General features: G+C 37.4%; 1 protein-coding gene across 1 annotated transcript in view; it reads left to right on the top strand.

Annotated features, from left to right (window-relative positions):
• The window catches only part of desi2 (desumoylating isopeptidase 2), a 35,181-nt gene that overhangs the window by 2,397 nt on the left and 12,527 nt on the right, over window positions 1–20,257 (top strand). Inside the window, exons 2-4 of the mRNA XM_023276540.3 lie at window positions 13,464–13,536; window positions 14,318–14,411; window positions 19,990–20,131. Of these exons, the coding sequence (XP_023132308.1) occupies window positions 13,464–13,536; window positions 14,318–14,411; window positions 19,990–20,131 (309 nt within the window). The remainder of the gene's footprint in view (window positions 1–13,463; window positions 13,537–14,317; window positions 14,412–19,989; window positions 20,132–20,257) is intronic.

Below are 20,257 nucleotides of genomic sequence, written 5' to 3'. Positions count from 1 at the left end.
AGCTGGAAAACTCTTTCCTGCCTCCAATGACTGGATTTTCCAACAAGACAAGGTCAGTTAAAGCCTGGATGGAGAACTAGAACATTGGAACCATGCCTTGGCTGCTCAATCACCAGATCTAAATCCATCTGAAAACCAGTGGAAAATCATCAAACGCTAAATGGAGAACCACAAAAACAAAGCAGATTAGTTAGAATGAGTGCAACAGGAATGGGCTGCTGTGACAGCAGAACAATGTCAGAAGCTGGTGGAGAGCAGCCAAGACACATGGATGCAGTCATCAGAAACTATGGTTATGAATCAGTACTAACTTCTGTGTGGATCATGGGACTAAAACAGACAGAAAAGAAAACATGGAATCCTAAAAGCTGTTTCTGGCAGAACAATCCCATAGCTACTGATGGAAGAACTGAGGAGATTTTGGTTATTATCAAGAAAACCATGGAAAATGTCTGATATCAACTCTGAAATTAAACTCTTATCAGCTAGTTTTGTTGTTATCATTATATTGATCCAAACAAATGTAGTTTAGTTGTACTTTAGTTGTACCAGGAATTAAAATGAACAAGAAATTGAAGAAAACAAGGGTGGTCTGATCATTTTATATATTATCTATATTTTAATCTGTCGTTCTAACCATCCTTAGCACTTCTTACTGTCCTCTTTCTTTCTCCTCTCCTCCCCCCTCTTTCACTTCCTCTTGCTTTTCACTTGACTAGCCGTCCACATTAGTTTCCTCTTGGTAAAGTCTGACGAGCTTTTATCTCACTTCCATTCATGTGAGCGGCTGCAGGGGCTTCATCACACAAAGCTACTCACACATATCTAACGCACACGCAAGATTTTTAGTGTGAGAAGGAAGTGAGCACATTTTACTTATTGAAGGATTTTTGTGGTTCGTGCACATTCCCTCACACTCGAGCGTATTTTTGGTTTCTTGTGCTCCTGTGGGAACAAGATTTTGGCTCCTCTGCACACTCAGAGCAATCAGACTGCAGCCACGGTCAATTCATTCGTTCCAGCACATTTTTTTTTTTAAAGCTTCTTCCGCCTATTAATTAGACTGTTCAGACTTGAGTACTGCAGTACCGGCTGATGCTCAGTGACTGACAAGATCTAACATTCAAACACCCTTAAAAACATCAAGTTAACAGATCAATTCCACCGAATGCTGGAAGACCGATTGGCTCACTGAGTAGTTGAATCACTCAGTCTTTGTGGCAGACTAGCAGTTTGTAAAGTGACTCACTGTTTGCAGACTGACAGACTGATTTGTCCTCCAACTTTTGATGGACTGGACTTCTAGAAATACTTTTTACAAATTTTGTGCCAAGAGTTCAAAGAGAAGTTCGTTAAGATTCACATCTGTCAAGTAATATGTTTGCGAATAAGGCTGCGGTTAATGATTATTTTCTTTGTGGATTAATCTGTTGATTATTTTCTTGATTAATCAATAAGTTGTTTGTCCTGTGAAATGTCAGAAAAAGGTGAAAAATGGCAGTCAGTGTTTCCCAAAGTTCAAGATGACAAATGTCTTGTTTTGTCCACAACACAAGATAGAAGCAAAGAAGTAAACAAACCAGAAATTATCCACATTTACGAGGCTGGAATCTGAGAATTTGGGCTTTTTCTCTCCTAAAAAAATCCTCAAACTGGCTACTTTGGTATAAAAATAGTTTGGATTAAGTTATTAGTTAACAATTAATTGATTAGTCATTGCAACTCTGTAAATATCTTGTTTTTCTTTATTTTTTCTGGTTTTGTACATATCATACTAAAAATGTACAATATTTGGCTCTAGAGGGATGTATATTTGAAAGCTAGATTAACTGTTTTCCTTAACTTCAAGTCATTATGCTAATCTAAGCTAGTCATCTCCCTCATGTAGCTTCACACTTTGCACACAGAGTGCATTGATCTTTTCACAGAACTATGCAAGAAAATGAATAACTGTATTTCTCAAAAGGCTCTTTTAGAGCTGCAGCGATCAGTTTATTCATCAGTTAAACTAAATCATATCAAAGATCATGTGATTTGAAGCAAAAAGGCCAAAAATTAACTGGAAGTAGTTTCTCAGATGTGTTAAATTGTGGCATTTCTGTGGCATTTAAATGTAGTTAACCAAATATCTTTGGATTTTTCTGGTATTTTATCAGCTGAATAAATAATAATTTAATGGACAAACTAATCAAAAGACTGATTGATTTTGAAAATAGTCATTCGTTGGAAACTCCATATTCTTTTCATTGACTTTTGCTTCATTTCAGACGTGTAAGTTCATGCACGTGTTGGCAGAATACCAGTTTAAATAATTAACTGCCTCTGTAAAGGTTTGTCAGACACATAGTCTGCAGTGTGGTTTGATGCATATGGGGTCATATTTTACTACCATAGAAAGTTTTTGCGTCTGCGATAGTTTTCCACTCCATCTGATCACTCATTCAGTCCATTAAAATGTCCTGAGATGGCAAAAGTTCCCCTTTTTTAATGTCCTCAGATAACTCTGCTGAAAAATAGTTCAGAATTGGAAGATATTCAGTTTATTATCACGTGAAATGAAAAAAAGCATCACATTTTAACTGTTTTAACTCCTTTAGATAGGAAAAGTTAGTGGTTTGGGTGAAAGATATTTTGAAGTATGAATCAATTGTTAAATTTGTTGTTTCTGCTGAACGAGTAACAGACGGTTCCTCCTAATTAGCAAATGCAGCAACACATATTAATAATGAGAAGAAGAAGAAGAAGTTCAGCGTTCACAAAGTGCTTTGACAGTTAAAACATGTAAACACAGAGACAAGTCAGAGCAGTCAATTAAAAATACATAGTAAAAATGACAATAAACTAAATGAATAATTAGCTAGATTAGCACACAACTCAAACAAGGGAACTAGACAGATTGAAAATTAAGGAACAAGATTGAGGGTTAAAATTAAAAGTAAACAAAAATAGAGAATTAACAAATTAGAGAGACAACATCACACCAAAGAACCAGGCAGCTGAAAGTAAAATAAAACCATAGAGAACATCTAAAATAAACAGGACATAATAAAAAATAAAACACTAAAATTAAATAAAGCTGAAAGTAAACCTCACATAAAAGCAAGTCTATAAAAGTGGGTTATAAGAAGTGATTTACATGCTACACGATTGTCTGTCTGGATTTTGCATTTTGCATGTTTTTCAGTTATCAAAATTGTTGTTTTTGCCAAACGAGTAACAGACAGTATCTCCTAATTAACACAAAGCTAAATGTTTGTCTGCCTGGATTTTGCGTGCTTTTTAGCTGGAGCTGCCCATAGCATCTCTTGTACCGACATGAAGGTCTTATTTAAGTGAAGGAGGGGGTTGTGCCTCGTTTTATTAGCACGTTAAGTGACCGGTGAGGTGACTGAGAGGAAGTGAGAAAGCTGCAAAGATCAGATAATAGCAGAGGTGAAATAGTGGCATCACACACTGCAGGATCCCCCCGCTGCTGTGTCGGGTGTTAACACAGTTTCATGCAACGTGTGGCAGCTTTTCAGGCGACTTGTGAATCCGCCTGAGCGTCTTTTCAAAATTTAAAAAAAAAAAAAAAAAAAAAAAAGGTCCTCTTTCAGTTTCAGGATCGATGGTGTCACGTGACTTTCAGGAACACGTGCAGACACAATGGCATTCTCTCCTCCCTTTTCTGCTTCCACAGTTCCCAGTCTGTCGGGTCTTCCCTGCTGTCCTGCTCCCAGCTCTGCTAAGTGGATTTCCTGGGCAGCTCTGAGTGCTTTAGTGTGCTGCTCTAATGAGACAGCATTATCTGCACACCACCTGTCTGCCTGCCAGCCAGCCAGCACCAGAGACAGAGAACGTGTTGGAATATTAGGTTAAACGGTGTAATGCAGCCAGGGCAGGCCGGGTTACTGTGTGTCGGCTGCAGAGTCCTGCTGATGCTGCTCTGCATCAATTAGGGACACGCAGTGGTCATGATTCCTCCCCGTCTTTGTATAATGTAGTCTATGAGGTAACGTGGGTCGAGGCAGAAGGAATAGATTAGAAACTGTGCTGTTTCTGGGGCACCAGAGAAACATCTGCTAGGGCCGTACAATGCAGCAATGTAGTTTTATGGTTTGCATTTGTAATGTTAAAGACGTTGCACAATGCAGAGGCAACCTAGAAACTGGAGCGGTGCTTTAGAGTAGAGTGAACCTTGTTAAGACAATTTTCTGACATTTTTCTGTTGCTATTCCTGTAAAATATCTGGAAAATTAGTAACTTTTACATCAATTAGTTAGCTTAAAGCACTGTGATTTGCCAAACTGGGGATTGTATTTCCATGTGAACAGTTTCTGACTCGAGTTTCCACAGATTTTGTTAGAGCTGCTCAGTGTCTTCTTTATTAGATACACCTGTACTTTAAAATGCAATTAGACCAGCAATTGAATCGAATCATTTATGAACAATATCGCATAGCTCTTTGGAAAGTTTTTGAGCTGTTTTATAGAATTGCGTTAGATTCTAACGATATATGCAATACTGATATATTAAAAATATACATACTGCGGTAGAGGACTTTATCAACATTAACCACCCATGTGAATCAGTTATGGCTGAAGCTTGAATGATGAATGGATTAATAAATCAACAGAAACTTGATCAGAAACTGTGGAGCTAATGAAATAATTGTCAAAAAGTTAAATTTCTTTAGTTTGTTGTGTTTTATCTCCATACGTCTTCATGCTTTGGTCTGTTGGTCAGACAGCATTTTGATGACCATCTTCTCTGTTTTCTCACATTTTATAAGATAAGGCAGATTATGAATTGTTTAATCAGGTAGCACTGTATGATTGCAGCTCCAGTTATCAGTTGCACATACTTTAAATCTGCATCAGAAAACATTTATCTGTGAGTGTGGCTAAATCACTGAACAGTCAGTTTCATCAGTGAGTGTTTGATAAGTTGCTGGATAGTTGTTTTTATGTATTTGTTCCAGTTAGATAGTTGCATAGATGATTGAAATTTTAATTAGAATGGAAAGGTTTATTGTTTTGAACCAATCTGTCCACTGCTTAAGCTGGCAAGACAGCTTTCCATGGGGTGGGGGTTGGGGTACAATCTAGCTATTTAATAAGAAATGAAGATATTTGTGTTCAGAAACTCAGAATGCAGATTACAGTAATACTAAAAAGGTCAGTAGGCAGTGGTAGGTTCTCCATCTGACTACAACATGGTGCAAATATATTATTTAGCAACTAATCAGTAATAGACATGGAAGAGGACATTGATTCACCTTTTAACAATATGTGCACTATTTGCACTACTTACTCTAAAATACAGCTATGCAAACAGTTACAGTGCAAAAAATAAATAAATAAAAATATAGTTTATAACAGCAAACTATAGTTCAGTTCAAATAATTACAACAAAAACATTAAATGCTCATTTCCTAATGCTGCTGCTCTGCCAGGTGTATTTATGGAACCAGCATGCTGATCTGACACGGACAGTTTGGACAAAGCATTTTTATCTTCAGTTAGTTTTTTACACAGATTAACGAGTGGCTGAGATCTGGCGAACGACAAGCCGTGTGCTGCAATGAACGAGCACACGCGTGTTTTTAAATCACTAACCCGGTCAGTCTGATGTCGGTTCATCAGCGGTGGATGTTGATCCCGGTAAACCAGCTGTGAGTTTCAGAGGACAGCAGCTCTGTGGATCTCACTTGTGACGTGGCAGCACTTTTTGTCGCTAGTTGCATGCATGCATGAGTTTTTTTTTAACACACAATACAGAAACAAGCACCACCAGACCCCTTCAGTTCGTTGCACCAGCAACCGAAGAGCTTTCCGTCTCTGTTTAACTCTTCCAACCTCGGGAAGCGATTTTATTTTTATTTACTCTGCCCGCCCCCACTCTACTTCCCATTGGCTAGTGATATTAGTTTGGTTGAGAGCAAAAGCTGTGTTCCCCTCATTCCATTGGTGGACGAACTCGACTGGCAATGTAGTCCTATCTTTTTTTTTTTTTTTTTTTAGCCAAACGCCGGCGCAGCACACCAGAAATCCGGCATGGTTGTTTACACGCAGTTTGATGATGTGACCATTTGCACGTGAGCAGCAAACAGCCAGTTCAATTCCCAGCTGGCTAAACCAACAGCCAAAAAAATACATTTTAAAAAACATGTAAGCACCCTCACCATCATGGTTCCAAGAATGATCTAATATACTGTATCTATGAATATATTTTTAATCTTTCTCTACCCACTGCACCACTTACATCAGCTCAACATCAGTTTCTGATTCATTCCACTTTTTGACCAGTCTACTTCCAGGATTGGTGTGTGACTGCGCTGAATCAGGATATCTGTACTTTAGCAGAGCAGGAATCTTATCTTCATGATTTATATGCTGAGAGCAGGCCAGACTAAGAATAACGCTGTGGCCAAAAGCAGAACAGACTTTAGAGTCACACTCTTATAATTTGTCTTGCGGCTGGTTGCAGTTTCCTTCCCTCGGTTTGTGCTCTCAGTTCAGCTGCCAGTCGCCTTGTTTCCGCTAAAAGTTTTGCAGCAGTGATGTACACTCAAGCAGAACTATAGTATCTGAGTATTTAACTGTAGCTTCTCTTGGTTCATCCGTGTCTCTGTCATCCCCTTCCTCCTCCCATTGTCATCTTCAGTTCATTCATAAACACTCAGCCCACTCTCTGCGGGACGCAGGTTTTAACAAGCTTTGAAGTAATGAGGGCCAAGATAAGAGTCTTATTTCACCGCTGAGGGGGAGGAGGAGATGATGTTTCTTTGTTGCTCCTGTGAACAGACAGGGAGGCAGTCATTTTGCATTTTCTCACAGATTAGCTTTCTTAAAATATCCCTCCACACACAGTGTTCACCCACGCTGCAGCAGCTCGTTATGGCATCGAGTTAACTGCTAACTGTTTGCCTTTATATAAAGTCAAGGCTCTGATAGTTGTGGGTTTCTCCTGCAGATTAAATGCTGTTGTGGATTCTTGGAGTGCACAGCCTTTTTGGACAGCATCCACTTAAAGTTCACCCTTCTTACTGAAAGCCCTAGTCAGAGAATCGAAGCAGAAAAGCTGATGCAGTCGGTTTGTTTAACCCTCCTGTTGTCCTCATTCATGGGCACCAGAAAAAATATTGTTTCCTTGTCTGAAGAAAATACAAAAATTCAGCAAAAAAATTCCCCAAATTTATGAAAATCTGCAAAACCGTCAGGAAGAAAACTCCAATAATTCCTTAAAAATTTCCCTTAAAATGTTTATTTATTAAAAAAAATAAAAAATCCCCCCAATTTGGCAAGAAAATTCTTAATATTTTCAAAAATGAGTAAAAATCTTCCAAAAAAATCCTAAAAATATCCAAAGTGATTCCATATATATCAGTAAAACTTCTAATATTTTCTTGAAGAACATTCACATAAAAATCAACCAAAATCCAGCAAATTTTGCTGGATTTTGGTTGATTTTTTTGGGAATGTTCTTAAGAAACATTTTTAACATTTATTTTTTTCCTCCAAAAAATATTCAAAGATTTTCCAAAAATGTTGAAAATGTGGACATCAGAAGTTTCACTTTGAAAGTATATATTTTTCCCCACATTTTCAAGCTTTAAAACGGGTCAATTTTGACCCGCAGGACGACATGAGGGTTAAAAAAAGCCAAGACTTTTCTTCAGTCTTTGAGAACCAGCTGTTGTAGACAGACAGATGTTATTCCTGGGCTCAGAGAAACAACTGCACATCTAATATGAGCAGGATTTGCTACCAGATAAGCTGATGTGAGGAAAAATTCACACACTAGGATGTTGTGTTGTATAGATTTTTGGACTGACTGCTGATCCTCTTCCAAAATGAAACATCCAACCAGGTCACACCCTGAACCGACACACGGTAGAATAAAGCCACTTGCTGACTCTTGCTGTAGCTTTTTTTGTGCAACGTTACCTTATGTAGGTCAGGAAACAGACACACTCTGCAGTGAGAAACAGAAGGCTAAAATGTTGAGCAACATCTTGGCTCAGTCGGGTTTGATGTTGTAGACGTTGGTGCATTTATTCGTAAAAAAATTGGAGTGGAGTTATGGAGTTATCTAAGAACTCAAAGAAATTCAGAAAGATGAAGACAGCTGAGCAGTCATCTTAGCAAACTCACCTTTTATTCCAAGATCTGCTTATTTATTTGGTGCATACACGTTCAAAACACACACAAACAACTTATTCACAGGATTTGCTTCATTTTTTACTGAAATTGATGTGAAATTCAGGTCCACAACTCCAGAAATATTTACTATGGAGCTGTGCACTTCCTGCAGGTAAGCAATAATTGCTTGCTAGTAGTGACATGATACTAATGTTTGGAGCTGCTTAGAGGAGAATTAGCTTGTAGGATTATTGATTGTGTGCTGGAAAATTAAAATATTTAAAGCACAAGAACAGAAGACGTGTGTTAAGTACTGAAACAAAAACAATCACTTCCTAAATGAGTTCAATTCAGGATGCTACTTTTAGGAGTCAGTTTTTGTCAGCGTACTCACCGTCTGACAGAAATAACTGCAAGTTTTGAAACAATTTGGTAGTGGAACAGTGACTGTCTTTGTGGTATAGTACGCTAGCAGCCTTAAAGCACTGAGCAAACACACTAACAATTTCCATTAAACACGTACGGTTTGTTTATTAGCACCGCATGTTTTAATCAGACTGCAAACTGCAGCCAAAATCTGCAGATTCTCTGCTCATCCTTTATGGAGCTCACACTGCACGCTCCATTTATCCACAGACAATTTAATCAGAACCAGTTTTATTGCCAAGTAGGTTTTCGATGAATTCGACTTGGTGCATTACAGTAAAAACTGAAAATTAAAATACAAAGACCAAAAGATTTAAAAAGAATGCAAATGTTGTCAGTGAAATAAACAGCAAGTGTAGTAAATCCAGTGAAATCTATGATTAAAAAGCAATAGAAATATTTACCAAGTGCAAAAATGTGCAAATTATTCACCAGAGAATGCTCAAATCAAGTGCAATACAGTTTATTCAAGCAAGATGACTGCAATACGGTCCATTTATGCGATCTGGAGCATCACTCCTAGCTTAATTTGTTAATTTAGTTGTGAATATGTTGCTCTTAAGAACATTTTGTAAAAAAGAAATTGAATTAATTGTTTCATTTTAAAAAAAATATTCCTGAGTGTAACCAGCTCACACCTTATTCTTATTGTTTCTTAATTGTTACAGTAGCAATTACAGCCAATTAGACACTTTTAGTGTTTTAATTTTCTGAAAATAAGTGATGGAAATGTTAGTTTGTGCATTTATTTTCTTTTTTCTGCTGTACTGAACACTGCATTTTGTCTAACCTTACTTTGGACCTTGCTATGGAAGAGGACAAACTGATCTTTCCTTTAAACCTTAGTCCTTTGAAATGGCATCTTTGCTTCTGTAATTTCTGTTGAAACAGATAGTTAGTGTGAGTGAAAAGACTCAAGTGTAAAATGACAGACTGTTGGTATGAAGAGAAGGAAATTTGAGTGAAAATGCAGAAAGGCAGGATTGTTGAAAAATGTATAATAGTTTAGTTTCACCACTGGTGCAGCCTGAGGTCATCATGGAGGTATCTATTTCATGGGATCTTTCTGTGGAGACAGATGGACAATGGCAGCAACAACATTTCAGATTTATGCACATTCCTCAACCTTCTTTTAATTTGACCTTCAGTCAGTCAACCATCACAAGAGTCCACTCACTTTACTGCTCTCACAACAGTTTGCATCTCGTGTTTCTGCAGAGGTCAGAAAGGTGACACTTATTGGTCTCCAGTATTATCTGCAATCACACCAGCAACATGGATGTGGATACCTGCACACTTATTATGTACAACAAGTAGTTAAGAGCTGCAGTGACTTAACCCTCGTGTCGTCTTGCGGGTCAAAATTGACACATTTTAAAGTTTGAAAATGTGGGAAAAAAATATATTTTCACAGTGAAACTTCCGATGTCCACATTTTCAACATTTTGGGGAAATTGGAATCACTGGATTTTGGTTGGTTTTTTTGTGAATGTTCTTAAAGAAAATATTAGAAGTTTTACTGATATATACGGAATCACTTTAGATATTTTTAGGATTTTTTGGAAGATTTTTACTAATTTTTTGAAAATATTTACAAGAATTTTCTTGCCAAATTTGGGGTATTTTTTGAAATAAAACTTTTCAGGGCAACTATTAAGGAATTGTTGGAATTTTCTTCCTGAAGGTTTTGCAAATTTTCAGAAATTTGGGGAATTTTTTGTGGATTTTTTTTAGTTTTTTTTCAGACACGGAAACAATATTTTTTGGTGCCCGTAAATGAAGATAATGGGAGGGTTAAACAGTAAAATGAGAATAAACTTTCTTTTTAGTCCACAGTACTTTAACCCTTAGATGCTCCAGTGATTGGACCCTGCATTCCTCCATAAGCTGGAAAAAATATGACCCGTATAAGAATGTGTTTTTTTGCCATTTTTGTCATTTTGGATAAGAATAATCATTTGTATTATCATTTGTGCTATTATTTTGTGTCCACACAAGAACAATTTCATGTTTTAAATATGTTTATTTTTCACTTTCTAACAGATTTTGAACATTTTGATAATTGAAAAAGAAGAATATTACACAGAACAGCAATAGAAGAATGCCAGCATCCATTTTCTTGACATTTTTCCTCTCTTTTCCTCTATCTGTTGTTGCTCTCTGTGCCTCCATCACCTCTTGTGTGATATTATCAGTGATATACAGCTTTGGGTAGTACAAATATTACAGTTTCTTTAAAAGTATAAAACTACAAAAATTAAATGGAATGATATGAAAAAAACATGCTTTTTAAGGAATAGCTGGAAAATAAAAGAAAGATATTGAAAGACAATGACCTTACCGGGTTACTTTTGACCCCCTTATTATTCTTATTAATTACCACAATTTGTGTCTAAACTGTTAAAATGTGCAGAGGATATAATTTACAGTGCAGATGTGGTGAAGACTGTCAGCTCTGCCACAGCTAATAATGTGCAGCTACGTACTGTATTTGCATCACACTAGACAGGAAACACGGCAGTAGTTTAAATAGATTGCTGTGGTTTATGTTCTGATAAATATGTCCTGCACTTTTAACGGTTACTGAGTATTAAGGTCTGCTTGTGCACAGAACATGATATCAACTACATGTAACTCCTGATCAACTTGGAGATAAATTCACTCCATCTTTATCTTATTCTGGGATCTCTGTTGTGCAGGGGCAGAGTGGAGTGAAGAAAAAAGCAACTGATTGAAATTTTATGAGGATTAATTGCCAAAGATTTTGAAAATCCCGATTATTTTGAATTGTGGACTAATCTGATGATTGTTTTCTCCATTTGTCAGAGAGTTTTATGGTCTCAACATTGTTGAAAATAGTATAAAAGACTCGGTGTTCTAATGCTGGCATTAATGTCTTGTCTAAAACCATAAAAATATATTCTTTTAATTATGACAGTAGTTGAAGAAAAGCAGCAAATCTTCACAATTTATACCTGAAAAAATGTCTTCAGTAAAGTTTTCAAATTGTGAAGCTAAGATACTGAATTTAAGTCAGAAATCAAACTGAGTCTTTATTCAGTCAGAATCTTAACACTCGGCCACGATACACGTATTTTTAGTTTTAGGATGGTTTACACTTTCTGTATTGTAAAGAGATCCATAAATATGTTTAGAATCCTTTAAAAAAAAAAGCTGCTTTTTATGATGCAATTTTATTTTTTATTATGACTGCTAATTGCAAACTTGACATACTTATCTGAATTCTTAGTATTATTTTACTTTGTAAGATTATTAGATAGTCAACTGATGAGGTAATGGTTTCAGGTTTAAAGAATTTCCTGGTTCTGGTTTCTAATATGTTAGAATTTCCTGCTTTCCTGTATTGTGTCTCACAGAAAACAGAATATCTTTGGGTTCTGGCTTGTGTTACGTTGCTTTGGACTGTGGGGAATTGTCTGAATGTTTAGTATTATTACACTGTTTTTGAATGCGTGTCTCCAGGAAGGAGTGGTCAGAGCTGCTATGCACCAAAATGGATCATCTGCTTTATTGCTTTGCCGGTGTTGGGTTTGGATAAACATTAGTCAAGGGTTTGGCACTTGTGTAGAAAGGCACACCAGACAGGGGACTGTTGAATAATGTTTGTGTGATTGATTTGTGGGAGCTCTAGTAAAGATGATTAGTAGATTTAGTAACTTATTATTCAGCATCCTGAGCCGCATCAGCATCAGATTCCCACCACATAAAAACATCTTTTTCACTCGGACGAACTCTGCCTAGCAACAGCGCGGCCAATCACAGCATGTTAGACGGAAACGTGACTGGAAAGATGGACGGTAATGTCAGATCAGTGCTGCTGCTGCTATTGATTTGGTGCTTTTGCTTGTCCTTCATTGACTGTGTGTGAAAGAGATCTTGTGTAAACATCCGATCACGTTGACACCAGCTGGTGTCATCCAGACATTCTGAATATATTTACATTTATTTAATGATTGTGCTGTTAAATGATGCATAAATTTAACCTTTTGTTATTCTCTCTATAAATCTACAATAGTTCTATGCATGTACTTCAGTATAATAAGACAGTGACTCATTCAGTAGTAAGGTTTGCTCTGAATCAGGTATTTAAACGTTTAAATATGCCTCCCCAGCTGCCACTTGTGGTGTAATTACAGCAGGGTTTTGCCTTCATAGTGGAAGGTTTTACCCAACATACAAATTCTAAACTTCTTTAAACCAATTTTGTTATTCAGAATTGCATTTAATCAAGCTTAATATATTTTTTCTCTATCAAATGGCCAGAAATGACAGGAAAAGACATAGATTTCTGATTTTTGGAAAAAAAAAGGTAATCGCCTTTGCTGTCTGTGGATCGATCATGCTTTGTACCGCCCACAGGCCCATTCTGAACCAGGAAAAGCTAGACAGTAAAAGTTACATAATGGATTAACAAGAACATAATTAGAATTTTAGATATGTGGTGGTGTTCTTTCGTGAGGAAATAAAGATGTATTACTGTCAAAAGTCATATAAATTCTTTTATTAAGGAAAATCTAAAAAGTTCCTGGTTCGAACTTCAGAAATGGCATGATTTTATTGTACTTTTTTTTTCCAGTATAATATTTGTATTTGGGACTGCTTGTTGGACAAGACAAGCAACTTGGCAACATTATTTGGTCTCTTACGAATTGTGATGGTTGTATTTCAATATTTTGACATTTTACAGACTAAATGTTGAATTTTTAAATTGAAAAAACACCAACTTACACAAGGAATATTGGTAATGACCCATTTCTGAGACATTTTCTGTTGTATAGTATTAGCGAGGGTAACTGTGTATGAATTTTGAAAATACAGGGTGCTTAAATCACTGCAGCAGTAAATGCATCTGAAGCCATATCTTATCCTGTGTTTGTCTCTTTGTGTCTTCAGTACTGGATCAATGAGTTCACCAGCTCTCTGGGAATAGGAGTCTTTCACTCAGGGATTGAGATCTATGGAAGAGGTAAGGTTACCCAGAAATCTGACACCGCCTACATCAGGTCATCTGCCTGAGGGTGGTGCTTCAGAAAGGATGCAGTTTTTATAGCTCAGAATACATAAAACGTATGTCACTGTGTTTCCTTCCAAGAATATCTGCCTATAAATGTGCTGTATGTCACAGAGAGGCCTTTTGTTTTGTAACTTTAGCCATTTAATCCTCCTGCTGTCCTCATTTATGGACACCAACAAATATTGTTTCTTTGAAAAAAATCCCAAAATTCAGCAAAAAAAATTCCCCAAATTTATGAAAATTTGCAAAACCTTCAGGAAGAAAATTCCAATAATTCCTTAAAAGTTTACCTTAAAAGTTTTATTTAAAAAAAATAAATAAATAAATAAATAAAATGCCCCAAATTTGGCAAGAAAATTCTTCTAAATATTTTCAAAAAATGAGTAAAAATATTCCAGAAAAATCCTAAAAATATCTAAAGTGATTCCATATATATCAATAAAACTTCTAATATTTTCTTAAGAACATTCACATAAAATCAACCAAAATCCAGTGAAATTCGCTGGATTTTGGTTGATTTTTTTTGTGAATGTTCTTAAGAAACATTTTTAACATTTCTTTATTTCCACCAAAAAAATGTTCAAAAATTTCCCAAAAATGTTGAAAATGTGGACATCAGAAGTTTCACTGTGAAAATATATATTTTTTCTCATTTTCTAACTTTAAAATGGGTCAATTTGACCCGCAGGACGACACGAGGGTTAAACTATGTGTTCTTGTTGCGTGTGTTCAGAGTTTGCCTATGGAGGACACCCCTACCCGTTCTCAGGGATCTTTGAGATAACGCCAGGCGACGCAACTGAACTCGGCGAGACCTTTAAGTTCAAGTAAGTGGATATTTGGTGTTTATATGAGATGCACAAGCACAGGTGTGTTTCCTAAATGTTCATCTGCCCCACCTGTCGCCACTCGGCAGTGAGCTGGTCAGGTGTTGGCCCAGTCGGTCTGTTTTACAGTGTGTGTGCTGGTTCATGTCAGGCACTTAGATCGATTTATCGAATGTTTATCAGTCGGTAAGCTAAGCATTCAGTTCATTAGTGTGTCAGTAGTTCAGTCCGGTTGCAGTCTGTCAGTCTGTCAGCTAATTGAGTCGTCAGTGAAGTAGCAAGTCAGCCAGCAATAAAGTCACCAAAGCTCGGCTATACAGTGAGAAATACCTCAACATCAATGATAAACACACTAATTCATGATATATGTATCTGTTCTAGATTGACAGACAGAGAAAGATGGATAATTTATTGACCCATGAATTAAATTTAAGCAAAAAACTAGCTACAAAATGAAAAAAATAAACATAAGATATTCCAAGCTATCAACAGTACATATGTAGATTTGCAGTGATGGTAAATAAAGTGACTTTGAGTACATAGTAAGCAGGGCAAATACAGCCAGTGAAATAAAGCAGAAACACACAGCAGTGCATTAGGCCCAGTACTTAGTTTGCTTCTCCTGGGAGGAGTTCAAAAGCCTTAATAGCTCCGGGGACAAAGGATCTCTGAAGTCTGTCCACTGAGCAGCTCTGTGACTGCAATTAAACCACTGAACACACTCCTCCGCTTCATTATGGCGCTGTGTAGCAGGTGGCTTTTATTGTCCAAGATAGAGTCCAGCTTCATGTAAACCACAGAGCATCTCTCTTCTTAATGCCGCCTCCCCAGCATCGAAAAGAACGCTGGAAACCATGGACTGGTCCGATAGCAGTCTAGTCTATCATCCACCACCATCTGCTTGGTCTCCAATATATTCAGCTGTAGGTGGTTTAAGCAGCGCCGTGCACCGCTGATACTCCCCACAAATACAATGTCATCTGAGAACATCTGTATGCGGTGTATATCTCTGAATTAAACTTAATATAAGGTGTATGAGGTGAACTTTTCTCAAATTAAGATGGACTGAAAGCACTGGAGAAATCATAAAACATGTTTCTCAGAGTACCACATCCCTTCTTCAGGTGAAAGTAGGCCTAGTGGACGGAGGAGGTGGAGGATAGCATCTTCTACACTCAACTTTTCCTGGTAGCTAAACTGCAGGGGCTACTATCTGCGTCCACCCAAATCTAAAAACAAATGTTGCATAAGTAAAAATGAGCCACTTTCCCAAGAGTCAGACCTCTGCACGAGACTAGGAAATAGTTGGAAAAGCGGGATAAAAGACAGAATGAGATGTGCTGCAAGGTGTGGGTGACCTGAGGCAATAAAGATGGAAACACAACAAACTTTTTCCACCATTTGAAAAGCCTAAAATACACAAAACCACGGAGTCTGCATTCCCAACTTGCTAGCAATAGCATGAGGAGCCAACATAAGGGTCCATCCTCATTTATGATATTAAATTTAGATAGATTATTACCAGTATTGATCAATATCACCACATCACAGTCCTACAGTCCACCTGCTACTGCCTCAGTTAGTGTATTTACATTCACTGATGTTTTTTTCACCTCATGAAAACAAAAAAATAAAGCATTTTCCATTATCAGGCTAATATATCAGATAGATTTCTTTGAAAGATTACTGATTTCTAGAGATTTATATGAGATTTTTACTTGTACGCCATCTGATAATTACTTTATGTCCATCTGAAGCTGAGACTACCAGAGAACAGCCTCTAAACGAGTTAATTTCCACCACATCCATCACATGCAGGACTCCAGACTTCAAACAAGACTTTTTGAGAGTGTGCAAGTTAAAATTTCAAGTGGTGGCATTGTGCGAGGGCATGATGATCATTAAGCTATATTGGTGACGCTCTAATGGGCACAGGCAGCTACTGCATTAACCACCGTGATGGAAAGTAGCACTTTTATAACTTCAGAGTACTGCGGTATTTACACTGAACCTGTTGATGTACAACATGGATCAACAGTTACCCATATTTAAGGGAAAATGGGTACCTCTTGACCCATGTTGTGCATCAAAGGGTTAAAAATGCGTTCTTCTCGTGACATGCGTAGCAAACCTACATGTAGAAAAAATCTCTTGGTTTCACCTTGGACAAATGTGACATTAGAACGCCCTAGTTTAAGTGTTTTCAAAATAGTTTTAGGTCACACACCTGTCTGAGCAAACCACAGCTACAGCAGCCTGCATTGTGAGGCGTTTAGGGAACACTGGTAAATTCTAGTGTCTGTCGATAGGAAAATGTTCAGCAATCGACGTGTTTTGCCTGTGACAAGGCATCATTTGGTTACATCAGTGCTGCCAGTGAAAAAGTTAGTCTGGAGCCCTGAAATGCCTCCAAAATAAGATTGTAAACGGAGGAGGAGTGTGTGTGTCACAGATTTACAGTGTAATCGTGTTTTCCAGGTGTGTTCCGTGTGTCCAAAGCTGGTATCTTCCTGCAGTGAAGTCTACTGGTTACTGCTGCTACGTGAAGAAGACATGTGGCTAGAAAGCACAGCATGTGATAGGCATTTTATACTTTCATGCTGACTTGGTCAAAATAAAATCAGAAAACAGACGACTGAGCAGGAAAAACTGTGGAATTTCCCCTCACTCTTCATGTGACAGCGACATGAGAAAAGCTGGAAACTGAGAGAAAAATGCAGCAGGAAAGAGCAGATTTTGAGACAGTGATCGAAAACCCAAAGATATTCACTTAATTGAGACATCAGTTAAAGAAAATCAGCAAATCTTCACAACTGAGAAGCTGAAAAGTGGTCATTTTGGGGTATTTTTGCTTGGGAAAAAAAGTCTAAAGTTTTCAAATTGTAAAGATATTTAAGTGACAAATGATACTCTCTTATAGACAAATAATTCAGTCAGTACCTTACCACACAGACATGATACACACATTTCTAGTTTCAGTATATTTTAAGCTTTCTGTCTTAAATTTGCATTGTGTTTATACGTTTAGAATCCTTTAAAAAAATAGAGTTTTATCATATCTATACATCCATTGCAATGGGTCCTCGACAAACAGGAACTTAAACTGCTGATAGCGAATTTTTCATAGCTTTAGTGATGCCAGTTTGTACTTAACTGTATGTCGATTATTGTTAGTTTATCAGGTAACTGTCTCAGGTTTCAACAGTTTGCTTGTTTTCTTGCGTCTAAGATACGTAACCTGGCTGCTTTATAAAGGAAAAATAAAGTCTTTGGGTTTTGGCTCATGTTTCGTCACTTTGGATTGTGAGAAATGTGGGAAATTTCAGTATTATGATACCCTTTTTTAAAAACATGTCTCAGAGAATGAGCAGTCGGAGCTGTTTTGCACCAAAATGAATCGTCACACTCTTCATGTGACAGAGACATGTGAAAAGTTTGAAGCTAAGAGAAAAATTGCAGCATGTAAGAGTTGATTTTGATACACATTTGCACACATAATGCAATCCGATGGATCTTTCAAGCAACTACGTGCTTCTATGGTTGAAATGTTCTGCTGACACCTTTTGAGAGGCTGAAGGCTTGTGGTATTTGTGTGTTGGATTTTGCGGTATTTGTGTAGTATTTACGGTATTTTTAGAGTAGATGAGGTGGAAAAGAACAAGCTGTGTGATCTTTAACCCTCGTGTCGTCCTGTGGGTCAAAATTGAACCGTTTTAAAGTTTGAAAATGTGGAAAAAAATATATTTTCACAGTGAAACTTCTGATGTCCACATTTTCAACATTTTTGGGAAATCTTTGAACACTTTTTGGTGGAAAAAAAAGAAATGTTAAAAATGTTTCTTTAAGAACATTCACATAAAAATCAACCAAAATCCAGCGAATTTCACTGGATTTTGGTTGATTTTTATGTGAATGTTCTTCAAGAAAATATTAGAAGTTTTACTGATATATATGGAATCATTTTAGATATTTTTAGGATTTTTTTGAAGATTTTTACTAATTTTTTGAAAATATTTACAAGAATTTTCTAGTCAAATTTGGGGGATTTTTTTTAAAAATAAAACTTTTCAGGGAAACTTTTAAGGAATTATTGGAATTTTCTGCCTGAAGGTTTTGCAAATTTTCATAAATTTGGGAAATTTTTTTGCTGAATTTTGGGATTTTTTTCAGACAAGGAAACAATATTTTTTGGTGCCCATAAATGAGGACAACAGGAGGGTTAAACCAATTCTACAAAACTCAGGCGTGTTGAGCTGAAAATAAGTAGATTTATCTGTAAATGTGAGGCATTTGTTTGCAGGCCAGTTTTGTCAGATTTTTTATTTTTTTTACCGCAGTTGAATCAGAGTGGGTGAAACAGTAGGACACCCAGTGAGTTCAATATGTTTAGTGTGTCTACCCAGAGCTCCTGTGCTGCTGTGTGTTACTTCTGCTCTAGTTGATCTGCCCTGTAGCTTTACACAGACTGCCTGTCAGACACACACACACACTTTCTGTCTCCATCCAGGCCACTAGACCATAAGCGTGGATCATCTGGGACAAATGTCTGCTTATCGTCCACGGTGATGCGTCCTCGCCGAGCGGATCAGGCGCCTTCTCAGACTGAAGTCGTGGTGTAAAATGTGAAGTACAGCAGGAAATGAGCAAAAAACTACAATCACATTTAAACCATCCCCAAAGGATAAAAAATAGAGAAATTATTAGAATCAATGGCAGCTGTGAAATTTAATCGTTGCTTTTTTCACAGCAGTTTGTCATGTCTAAAGGAAGTCAAAATTATTTACACAGAACAGAAATAGAAAACTTTATTGATCACCTAATGGAAATTCCATTGTTCCAGCAGCAAGCAGAAAGAGTCAAGTGACCACCACTACAGTAGAAAATTAGAAAGTATACTACGACCAGAAAAGCCCTCAGAGAGCGCAGTACTCTGCCAAGGCTGCTCAGTCGCATCATTTCCAACAGATGAAACATTTAATAAAAAATGACCTTGGGCTGAGCACAGGTATGTGTTCTGCATGTGTACGTTATGTACGGATACCGAATCATGTGACCTAAATATGTAGCAGATGGCGGGAATTGATGGGACTCAGAAACACCCCCACGATTTAATCAGTTCTTCGTTGTATGATTTCCACCAGATAAATCTGCAGCGGTGGGTTTGTAGTAGGATCACAATCATGATCATCAGCAGTCAGCTGACGTAGTGTTCACTTGTTGTCATGGTTACAGTGACGCTGTGCTGCTATCTGGCAATGATACAGAAATCTTTAACCAATCCAGATCCAGACTTTAAGCTGCATCACTGTCAAAATCTAATCACTTGGTCCTTGTGTCATTTCTATAATAATTTTGTTTCCGAAGTGTCTCAAAAGTCTGAAAAAATTTGTGAAAGCCACAAATGATCCTAAAATGCTCGTGCATGCCACTTAAAACAATTCTGTTTGCCTGAGCTGTTCTTGCTTGAGGCTCGCTGATTGTGCAAAAGAGCTTTGAAACAGGAATGTCCAGGAGTCCCTCTAGATGTTTTCTTAGTGACTGATAACTTTGACGTCTTCACTTCCACTCGTCTCTGCAGAGAAGCCATAGTCCTGGGCAGCACAGACTTCACCGAGGAGGATGTGGAGCGGATCGTGGAGGAGATGGGGAAGGAGTACAAAGGCAACGCCTACCACCTCATGCACAAGAACTGCAACCACTTCTCATCAGCACTGTCAGAGGTGGGTACAAACACACACACATCAGATCAGAGGACGTCACACTGACCATTCTGTTCCCCAAACAGACCAGTTTAGAAGTTACAGCAAGCACTAGAATTATACGACTCATGTTGCATGGATTTACCC

Source organism: Amphiprion ocellaris, chromosome 16, assembly GCF_022539595.1.
Source record: "Amphiprion ocellaris isolate individual 3 ecotype Okinawa chromosome 16, ASM2253959v1, whole genome shotgun sequence".
NCBI lineage: Eukaryota > Metazoa > Chordata > Actinopteri > Pomacentridae > Amphiprion > Amphiprion ocellaris.
This window is presented reverse-complemented; position numbering and strand designations above follow the sequence as displayed.